At 55.5% G+C, this 10265-nt stretch overlaps 1 protein-coding gene across 1 annotated transcript; it reads right to left on the bottom strand.

Annotated features, from left to right (window-relative positions):
- Positions 1-419: 419 nt before the first annotated feature.
- Positions 420-9794, bottom strand: CCDC177 (coiled-coil domain containing 177). Its single transcript, XM_044773139.2, has 2 exons — positions 9272-9794; positions 420-8391 (listed from the first exon to the last, which is right to left on the bottom strand). Exon 2 carries the CDS (start codon positions 8361-8363, stop codon positions 6255-6257), a length of 2109 nt encoding a protein of 702 aa, XP_044629074.1. The 5' UTR covers positions 8364-8391; positions 9272-9794; the 3' UTR covers positions 420-6254.
- Between the last annotated feature and the right edge of the window lie 471 nt (positions 9795-10265).

The following is a 10265-nucleotide window of genomic DNA, read 5'->3' on the forward strand; positions in this document are numbered from 1 at the left end:
GCTAACCTCTGTGCAGCTGTCTGCAGGGCCAGGGAGGCAGGAAAGGAGATCGGGGCATTTTCTGAGCCTTCTCAGAGAAAGCCATCTGTTGAGGACGAAGCAATGCTAATGCACACCCTCCTCTCTCCTTCCTGCTCCAATCTGTTCCTACAGGGAGCCCATCAGCACTCCCCCAGATTGGGCTTATCCCAGGCCTTCTTCCTCACTCCCATGTGGCCAGAGCAGAGATGGCTGCCTGGCCCAGAATTCCTGCCAGGTGCCACGTGGTGCAGTACCACAGCACCCCAGGACAGCGCTTCTCCCACAACCTCGCCCACTTGGTTCTCTGCTAAAGATGCTACCGTAGAACTTAAGTCTCACCAGGACAGAAACACACTCTCTTTTCCCCAAGAAATATGTACAAATTTTAAAGCATTCTGTCATTTTAGTTATCATTTAGGAAGTCTTAAAATTTCAAAGATGATATCAGGTGTCAATTTTATTGCCAAACATTTGGTGAACAAGGTAATCCCTTCCCCTCCCCCAAACCTAGACAATTTCACATTCCTGGAGAACCGTAATTCCAGGGCCCCTTCCTTGGAATGGCTGAGGGATTGCCACACAGCAAGGGACACGGACAACCGCAAAGGGCTGCCATCCAAGCCTAGTCCACCAGGACCACCTGGCTGAAGTCCAACTACCCCATCCCTTCCTTTACCACCCTCCCAAGTTCAGAATCACAGTATCCACAAATTGAGTGCTATGTACCAGGGACTGCGCTGCTGCCCAAGCAGTAACTCATTTCACAAGTCCCCACCAAGTAGGATTTACTGTCCCCATTTTACAGATGGCAAGAGGGGCGTGTGGAACAGTAGGTAATAGTTTGAATAAGTCAAGACGCTTGCTCCTTTGCCAAATGCTTTGCCTTGAAGCCTAACCACATGGACTTGATTTTCAAAACTTTGTAGATATCAGTCATTCTGTCACACTGAAATGTTCCGAATGTCAACATTTTGGCATCCAAATTCCATTTCCCAGTCAGTCTCTCACACTACGTAGGCAGAAGGAGAAATGTAGTGGCAGCATGAAAACCCTCTGTCATCCACGTGGCTCAATGACGGATTTGGGAAACATGGACACCACACTTACAGGCCAGAGCCTGGAGCAGACTTGGGGCTGGAGGTAGATGCAATCAATGGACCCCCACCAAGGGGCAGCTCAATTTTCCCAGCACTTATCCTTCCCTGGAAGAATCAGATGGCTACAGTTTCCTTCCCTCTGTTAGAATGCTGATGCTGGGATCAGTAGGAGCGTGTGTGTGTGTGTGCACGTATGTGGACGTGTGTGTGTGTGTATGCACATGCACACTCAAACAAGGAGTAGATCTGGATCATCTTTTTGACAATCCCGTGAATTGTGCAAGCATCTGACACAAAAACATGCCGTCAGTACTATACTGGTGGAGAGGAAGACAGGCAGGAAGACTTCAAAATCACTTTGGACTAGGTTTCTGTGCTCACGTAGGACATGACAGTGTTTCATGAATCAGGAAGTAACAATACTGCAAACAGTGAAGACCAGTGTTCCTCTGAGAAAAACCACCCTCCCCTTCTATACCCTACCAACTCCACCCTCTGTCCCAGCCCTAACCTAGGTGAAGCCCAAGTGGCAGCAGGGACAGTATGAAGGGCTGGGGCGTGTGGGGGTCTGCACGGGGCTGTGAGGAGGCGCATGTAGAGAGAGCACCAGAACTCCATGGAGCAGAGCACATATGTGAGCAGACGAAGCGCTCTTCTGTCCAGAGTCATGTAACTAAAGCATGTGATCAGGAGTAATACTGCAGGTTCTGCCTCAGACACCCAAAGCCAAAGTGTCACATATAAGGCCTGAACAACATTTCCAGAACTGAGAGTTATCTGCCAGGTTCCTGAAAGTCCCTTTCCAGATGTGTCAAGAAATGCCAGCTTTCCTTATGCTCCTCTGCCGAACGTCTCTCTGGGATGTGCAGGGTGGAGATGGAGTCATACGGTGGAGAAAAGGCAAGTCCACATAGCCACCTGTGGGTGACCTCCACCACCTGGATGTCTTAAGAAGTGGGATATTCTGATTCACTAAACTTTCTCATCGAGTTAGGATCGATCACAAATCTCTTTTTGTTGGGGCTTTAAAACTGGGAATGCTTCAGAAATGAGTTTCTTGTCTCAGCAAGAACAGTCAAATGATGGAGTGGGTACCCTGTTTTGGTGATCTGGGACTCTGCACAGCCTGAGGCTCAGTTCTCTAGGTCAACAATCATTATTGACACTGCATCCATTAAAGGCAGGACAAATAATGCCCTTGGAGGTAATTAATCTCTCTCTCTCTTTTTACTGTAATTTAAAGCTGATTAAGTACATGACCTTATGAGTTTGACCTGATTAGTCAAGCCTCCTCCAAGGGAAAGAGAACAACATGACTAGATGATGGTTGGTTGGAGGATGGCGTGTGCCCAGGAACCTGAAAAGTCTTGAAGTTTGTGCTTGAAGGACCATCAGGTCTGCATGTGCATGGAAACCAGCGTGGGAAGGTAGTTAAGCCCAGTGGGGAAATAAAGGCATCTGCTCATGACATTGCGGCATAAGTGGTCCCCAGGTTCAATGATCAGAGAGACTCCGTCTTCCCAGGACCAAGAGCAGTGCCTGGCACAGAGCAGACACTCAATACAAATTTGTCAAATGAATCAAGGCCTGCCCACCCGATCTATTCTATACAGATTCCCTCTGGTTACCATTCATTTGTCCATCATCCATCCGTCGTCGATCCCTTTCTCCATTCAGTATTCATGTGCTTACCATATGGCAGGGGCTAAATCATGGACTACAGAGGATTCAATGGTAAAAAAGATAGAGCCCCTTATGTAGAGTCGGTCACCCCTCTGTTTCCATGGACTTTTTGAAGGAGAAGGAACGATAAGAGGTGAGCTTCACAGAATGGCCCGAACACAAACTGCATTCACATACGCCTTCACGACCTCACGGACTCTTCACCTTTGGCGAATCCTGCTTACTGCTCCCACTGAAGACTCAGTTTGTGTGCTTCCAAAAGGAAACTTCCATCTTCCAGTTCAGGTGTGCTGTAGGCATTGGTCATGGCCTGAGCAGGACACGGGGCTAGCTTCACCGACGATTCCCCCTGAAACGGTTTTGTTCTGCTTGTTTCCTTGGTAATGAATCAAACTAAAGTTCTTCCAACGCTTCCCATGCCTCCTCACCCCACTTCACCTTCTCCCTTCTCTGAGCAAGAGCAGGTTCCCAGAGGGCAAACGTGAATGCCTGTGGCCATTTCAAGACTGCAATCTCCTGGACGGTAAGAAAACTTCCAGCCTGGTGCGCAGATTCCAGGTACTTGTGAGAATGTTCACATCAGGAGAAGCAAGGCTTTCTCCATCTGTCATCCCCACTGCCCCCACCCCTCTAATTTTCTCTTGCTGCATTTCGGAATAAGAAACACTTTTCCTCTCTGGCATCACTTCAAAGAGAAGAATATAAATAAAAGGGCCAACAAAGGATTCTAGAAATTGCTCCTCCTCAAAAAGCAACATGACCAATTATCCTAGAACTTAGAGATGGGTCTATATTCTAGAGGATGATCTGAAATTTGGAGGAACCAGTCTTTACCAGGTTTCGCTTCTGTTTTTGTTTCAATTCCACTTAGCTATATGGATTTTTTAAAGAATCCAAAAGTTTTTTACTTTACATAGTGCTGTTCTCTAAGCACAAACCTCTAATTTGGTGATGTTCAGACTTGAATCTTAGCATCACATCTGACCCTATGATCTGCAATGTGCTTTTCAAGGCCATTCCTTTCTGCGCTAGGTCACGACAGTACGTTACACTCTCTAGACAGTACAGTCACAGGGTCCTTTCTGTTTATACCGATTGCACCGGCAGTTCCAAAGTCAGGGAACTGGGAGCACCACTTTGATTCTGACTCATCCTCACAGTGTTGGTGTGAGAGGGAGGGCGGAGACCACGATCGCCTTTCTACGGGGGGCGAAACCAAGGTCCAGAGAGGTGATCTACCCAAACTCACTCAGGAAGTCAGAAAACAAACCGAACAGAGAACCAGGGAAGGTCACCTATGTACCTACAGCACCTTATCCAAAACGCCAGATTGTGTCCCTCTCAAATGAATGCATATACTTTGGAGGTCAGTAGTTTTAAGCAGAACTTTCTATTCAGGCTTCAAAAGCCCTGTAGCAAATCAGGAACCACAAGATAAGAACCAGGACCACATTAACTTTTCAGTGAAATGCCCCTGACTCACAGACAATGACAATTACTACAGATCACTGACAAACTGGTTACTGACCAGGGAAAAATTCACCCATTCAAGAAACAAACCCTGGCACAGCTCCTTCCCGGTTTTGCAACCTCTGCAGTGTGACACCTAAGCACTGTTTCCTTCTACACGCTTGTACCTGCTGGCATGTGATTGGGGAGCAGGGGTGCTGATGGAGTGGATGTGTGTGTATTACCAAACATTTTAGGAACAATTCTGCCCAGCAGAATATACATGAAATACGTCTCGTATAGTAGTTGTCTACCCTGATTCTCTTTTTTTTTTTTGGTAACCTTTATTTCCTGATCCTGGTTTAATGTAAAAAGTAATGTCTTACTTCCACCTTCCCTGCTGAAGGCAGAGTCACTGGGTGGATATGGCTGGGGGCTGATTTTGGCTTCACGGAAGGGGAGCACTCTAAGGGCTAAAGTTGCCTGAAGACAACCGAACAGGACTTTTGGGACCAGGGAGTGACCTGGCCTTGTAAGTCTTTTCCCCTAGAGGCTAAATGACCATCTGTTCATGGAGCACCGACACTTCCAATGCTAAGAATCCTTATTCCCAGAAATAGCCTAGGCCAACAGCAGCCCTCCTGCCTCCCAACTCCAGGTCAAGAAAGGCACAAAGAAGACCAGCAAATAATACTGAGGTGGTGCTTTGGATCCAGGAGACCTCAAGGTACCAGAAGAGTACTGATGGCTCCATCTGGCTAATGGGGAAGGTGAGGCATGGAGAGACCAATTAAATCCTTTCAGTCATCGGTGAGAGGGAACCAGGCATTTAAGGGGGAGACTCCCTTTTTCGTCACATGGGGGAGGGGAGGAGGAGAAGCCACACTACCAACAATAACGAGCACAACTCTCAACAGCAAAGAGGCCATTCCAGCTCTTGAGCCACCACAGGAAATGGCCCCGGGAGCGGTGGTGACGATTCCTTCACAGAGGGAATCCTGCACTCCAAACTCTCTGGGGCCCACCCTCAGGACGGCGTCCAGGGTGGAGAACTAGGCAGGCTTGGCCCGGGCAGGCACATCAGGTAGCTCTGCTTCTTAAGGCATGGCTGCTGCCTGCGAGGAGTGGGCTCCACACCGGAAGGTGGGTGTCAGACACCATTGCCCCTGAAACTACCCTGTAAGAAAGTGTGACCCGGTGGAACACTGCTGCCTCAGGGACCCACCTTCCCCCGGGCTGGGGCCTTTCACTAAAGCTAAACAGCACCACCAAATCCACCGGTTTCTTGGGTCACTTGGGAGAATAAGGAGGGAGAAAAAAATACAAATTGATCAGTATTTGCGTATGATTGTCTAACTAGAACACCTAGGAACGAACGAAAAACTACCAGAACTAAGACAAGAATTTGTTCACGTGGCAGACTAAAAGTCAACCGCACAAAGATCAACAGCTTTTCGGGTCACTTGTGGCCTAACACCTTGGGAGGGTTGTACTTTTCTGCAAGCCCTCCAAGCCTTGTGCAACTTGCCCTGCTTTAAGAGCCCGAGGTAAGCCGGGGATATGCCTCCTTAGCTGCAGTGACCACAGTCAGAGACACCAAGGTGGGAAAGGCGACTGGGGTGACCGCTGCAGAAGGGGACAATCACCTCTGCACTCTCTAGCCTCCGGGGGCCCTCCCCCCACTCCCCCCACTCCCGACCCAGCCCCTTTCTCCCAGCTCTTTTCTATTCCAACCCAAAAGACACAGAGGGGAGCTTGGTAAGGGCCAGTGCGAGAGCCACCAAGGGCGGATGTGGTCAGATTGTGCTACGTCTTCTACAAAGTAAGTTTTTAAAAACAAAGGCGGCGGACTGACAGGTCTGGCACATCCATCCTTTCAACGCCTCGTTGGTTAGAAGCCTGGCGGGCCACGGTGCTGGGCCGGGGGACTCCCACAGTCCGGGCAAAGTAGTCAAGGGAGGCGCCCGGGCTGAGCGCGGCTGTCTGGCCAGCGCAGGGCTGCGGTCATTTGCGGTCCAGGCTGGCCTGCAGCTGGGCCTCGCGCACCATGCGGTCAAAGGAGCGCGTGTTGGTCTCCTCTCGCACCTTCTCGCGCACGTGGAAGGAGGCCCGGGCTGTGGAGCGTGCGCTCTCCAGCGCGCTACGTCGCTCCCGCGACAGCTGCTCGCTGCGCTCCAGCTTGCGCCCGATGGCTTGGAGCAGCTCCTGCCGGCGGCAGTCTTCGTCCCTCTCCACCTTCTCCTTGTTGGCGCGCTGGGTCCGCTCCTTCTCCAACCGGCTCTGGCCCACGCGCCGTGCCTTCTGCTGCACCGCCTCCTCGGCCGCCTGCGCCGCGTGCTGCAGCCGCCGCTCCCCTGCCCGGGCTAGCGCCTCCAGGTGTGCCTGATGCTCCCGCTCTTTGCGCTCGGCAGCCTCCTTGGCCCGCCGGCCCTGCAGCTCCTCCCGCCGGGCCCGCTCCCTCAGCTCCCGGGTGCGCTGCTCCACCAACTGCTCGTAGTTCTCCTGCGCGCGGCCCAAACTGGCCTCCAGGGAGCTCCGCAGGCCCTCTCGCTCCTCGTGCTCCTGCCGGGCCCGGCCTTGCAGCAGCGCCTCGTGGCGAGCCCGCTCGGCCCGGCTCAGCTCCCGCTTCTCCCGCTGTAGCTGGCCCTCCTGCCGCTGCTTGGCGCGGGCTGCGCGCTGGGCGCGCTCCCTGCGGACCTGCTCCGCGCGCTCCCGCCCTTCCTGCAGGCCCTCCTCCCGCTGCTTCAGGTTCTGCTCCTGCTGCAGCTTACGCAGCCGGTCCTCCCGGGCCGCGCGCTCCGCCCGCTCGCGCCGCAGCAGGCCCTGGCGCTCAGCCAGCTCCCGCCGCCGCTCCTCGCTGCGCTCGCACTGCCGCTGCTGCCGCCGCGCCGCCTCGCGCTCCTCGCGGCCCCGGCGGCCGCGCCGCTCCTCCACCTGCGCGGCCCAGGCCCGGCGGCCCTGCTCCAGGGCGCGCTGCTTCTCGCGCTCCTCGCGCTCCCGCCTCTGTTCGGCGCGCACACGCTGCTGCTCCCACTGGCCGTGGGCTGCGGCGCGCTGCTCCAGCAACAGGCGCTCCTCCTGGTGCCGCGCCAGCATCAGCGCCGCGATCTTGCGGTCGCGCTCGGGCACCCCGCGCAGGCCCCGCTCGGCGCGTACTTGGCGCACGATGCGCTCCACGTGCTGAGCCGTCTGCGGCGAGTGGCTCAGGTCTCCGAGGCTGAAGCTGCGGCCGGTGAGCGGAACCAGGGCCAGGGCGGACGGGCGGCCCAGAGGGTTGAGGGCGGAGGACGCGGACCCCGCCGGGCAGCTGTTCCTGGCCGGGGCCCGCGGCGGCCAGCGCAGCTCCCGCAGGCTCTCCCCGCTGTAGGACGAAGATGACGCGCCGGACTCGGAGCTGAGGGCGCCCTCGCGCCGGCGGGACAGCGAGTCTAGCGAATGGCTCTTCCTACCCGCCCGTGAAGCCGCGGGCGGAGGTTGGGTCCGGGCCGGAGAAGGACTGGAGGAGGCCTTGCGGGCGGCACGCGGCGCGGGCGAGGCCGGCAGACTGGCGCTGCTGCAGCTGCTGCTGCTGCCCGCGCTGGGGGCCGGGGCCGCGGCGGCCGTGGGGCCCAGCGGCGTGAAGAGGCGCCGCTTCTCCTCGCGCACGATGCGGTCGCGCTCGGCCCGGCACTGCTGCAGCTTGGCGCGCCGCTCCGCCTCGTAGGCCTCGTACAGGCCCGTGGCCACTCGCATGGAGCGGCCGGGGGCCTCGCGCACCAGGTCTGCCAGGGCCCGTGGCAGCAGCTCCACCGGCTTGACCGCGCAGCGGGCGCAGGCCTCTAGCGAGCGGGGGCTGGTCAGCACGTAGCGACTGCCCTCGGCCTCCGGACAGTCGAAGTTGAAGAGATCGAGGTGTAGCAGCGGGGACTGCTCCCGCCGCCCGCCTTCTGCTGCGCACGGGACTTCACCCTTGCGGGGCACCGCCGCAGAGGCCGAGGCCGAGGCCGAGGCCGAAGAGGCCGCAGGCTGCTGGGCGCCCTGGGCGTCAGGGGGCACAGACGCGCCGGCTCCGTCCCCACCCGAGCCTCCGGGCTCAGCTCCCGCCTTCTCCTCTTCAGGTACGGGGTCCACCATGGCTGGGCCCTGTCCTTTTGTGGAGTCTCTGCGGATGACCAGGGAGAGACATCGAAGAATACATTTCAGAACAGTTGCCCTCTCCCCATTCATATTCACCCCCCTCCCAACTTAATCCGCTTTGGGATTAGGCTCAGAGGCCCGGTGGAACGTAAATCTTAATACCGACGCCCTGAAAACCCAGGCGGGGTGGGGGGTGGGGGGGGGAGACTGGTGCACAGAGAGCAGCCTCAATCTCCCCGAGCCCCGGAGTGCGGGGTGGAGGCCTGCGGCCAGCTGCCCTGGCGCCTGTCCCGCTAGATGCATCTCCTGCCCGCTGGAATTAAGATGAAAAGATCGAGGTGCAGGCAGTAGCCGACCAGGGAGGCGCTGGAGGATTCCCGGGAGGATTAGCGTATTTGTTTGTAGCTTAGGCGGGCGACCGGGGATGCAGCTTTGCAGGAACAAAAAAGGAAGAGGCCTCTTCATCCCCAAAGTGCATTGCTGCAGGGACCCCATTCGCCTAGGGAAGAAGTTTGTCGTTGATTTCTCCCTGCTAAAGGAGCCCCAGGCGCGGGGGCCACGGGCAATGGAAAGGCTGAGAGAAATGCCTTAATCCCAAAAGACCTCTCGGGGAGGGGTGATCGATTCTTGCTCCTGCCTCTTGGGCAGGGCTTGCTAGGAGCTGTGCCCGCCTTTCCCCCTGCCCCCCACTGGGTGTTTGCTGGGACAGAGAAGGCGCCTGTGTCCTCCCAGATTCACCCGATCCCCTCGAAGTCTGAATGTGTTAAAGGCACCAACCACCCCGGTCTAGACTCGGACACCTGCCCGCAGATGCCCTCCGAGTCCCCCCACCGTATTCCAGCGAGGGGGGCTTCTAGGGCTCAGCTAGCCCGGGAGCTCCCGGGTCCCCTGGGCAGTTCACTTACCGCGGGTCCCAGGCTCGGGCTCCGCGCCGAGGGCTTTTGTTCGCAGCTCGCCGCTGTCTCTTGCGCCTCTTCAGTCCCTGCGCTGGCGGGGTCGGGTTACTGCCGGCTGCAGCTGCGATAGGAGCCCCAGCTGCCACCGCAGCCACCGCCAGCGTCTCTCCATGGGGCCCGCACACACCCTAGACGCTACCTACACGCGAGAGGGGGAGTGCGACAAGGTCTCCCTAAAATAACGCAGCTCTGCTCCCTTCCCTCACGCTGATTCTTAAAAAAGGATGCCGGGTTCCATCGCTGCTGCATTCATCGCCGCCTCTCCACCGCAGGTCTTTCGACGCCCCGGGCGCCTCCTGGTGGACGCTCAAGGGTGTTAGCTAGTTTACTTAGCGACGAGCTTAAAAAAAAAAAAATGTATATTCACCTATTCTTTCAGGACTTTAACTGGGTTGAATGAAGGAATAAGTTGGCTTGTTTCTCAAGGGGACCCAGAGAAGCAAATAAATTTGACAGTGAATAATTGGGTAAAAATATGGCTCCTGATCCAAACTATGATTTTATTTTTGAGGAAAAACTAAGAACATTTAGATGGGTTTGAGGCAGGCAGAAGATGTGTGACTAGTGTGTAATGCAACATGTTAGGACTTCCTGGTTCCAGATAACACAAATTAAAGCCAGTGAGTGCCATTCAATGAGTGTTATTTTGAGACACCGCCTCCCCGCCTTTTTTCCCTCTTGAGTGGTAGTGGGCACAGCAGACAGATGGGAGAAGTACTTGAGGGAGGTTGTGGGAGGGTGGAGAGACATAATATTAGAGAGCATGGTGAACAATGTTGTTAATGACCTTGAGATTGTCAGATACGGACTGAAGAGCAAGTGAAAGGCTCAAAACAGGGAAATGATGTGATTTGGTTTGTATTTTAGGACTCTAACTCTGGCAACAATGGGGTGAGGGCTTTAGGGTGGCCAAGAGGAGGCAGGAAGCTGAGTTAGCTGGACA

The sequence above is a fragment of the Equus asinus genome, chromosome 7 (genome assembly GCF_041296235.1).
Source record: "Equus asinus isolate D_3611 breed Donkey chromosome 7, EquAss-T2T_v2, whole genome shotgun sequence".
In the NCBI taxonomy this organism is placed as follows: domain Eukaryota; kingdom Metazoa; phylum Chordata; class Mammalia; order Perissodactyla; family Equidae; genus Equus; species Equus asinus.

Excerpts from the sequence above, each read along its gene's own strand:
- CCDC177 (XM_044773139.2), bottom strand. The coding sequence starts at position 8,363 with ATGGTGGACCCCGTACCTGAAGAGGAGAAGGCGGGAGCTGAGCCCGGA.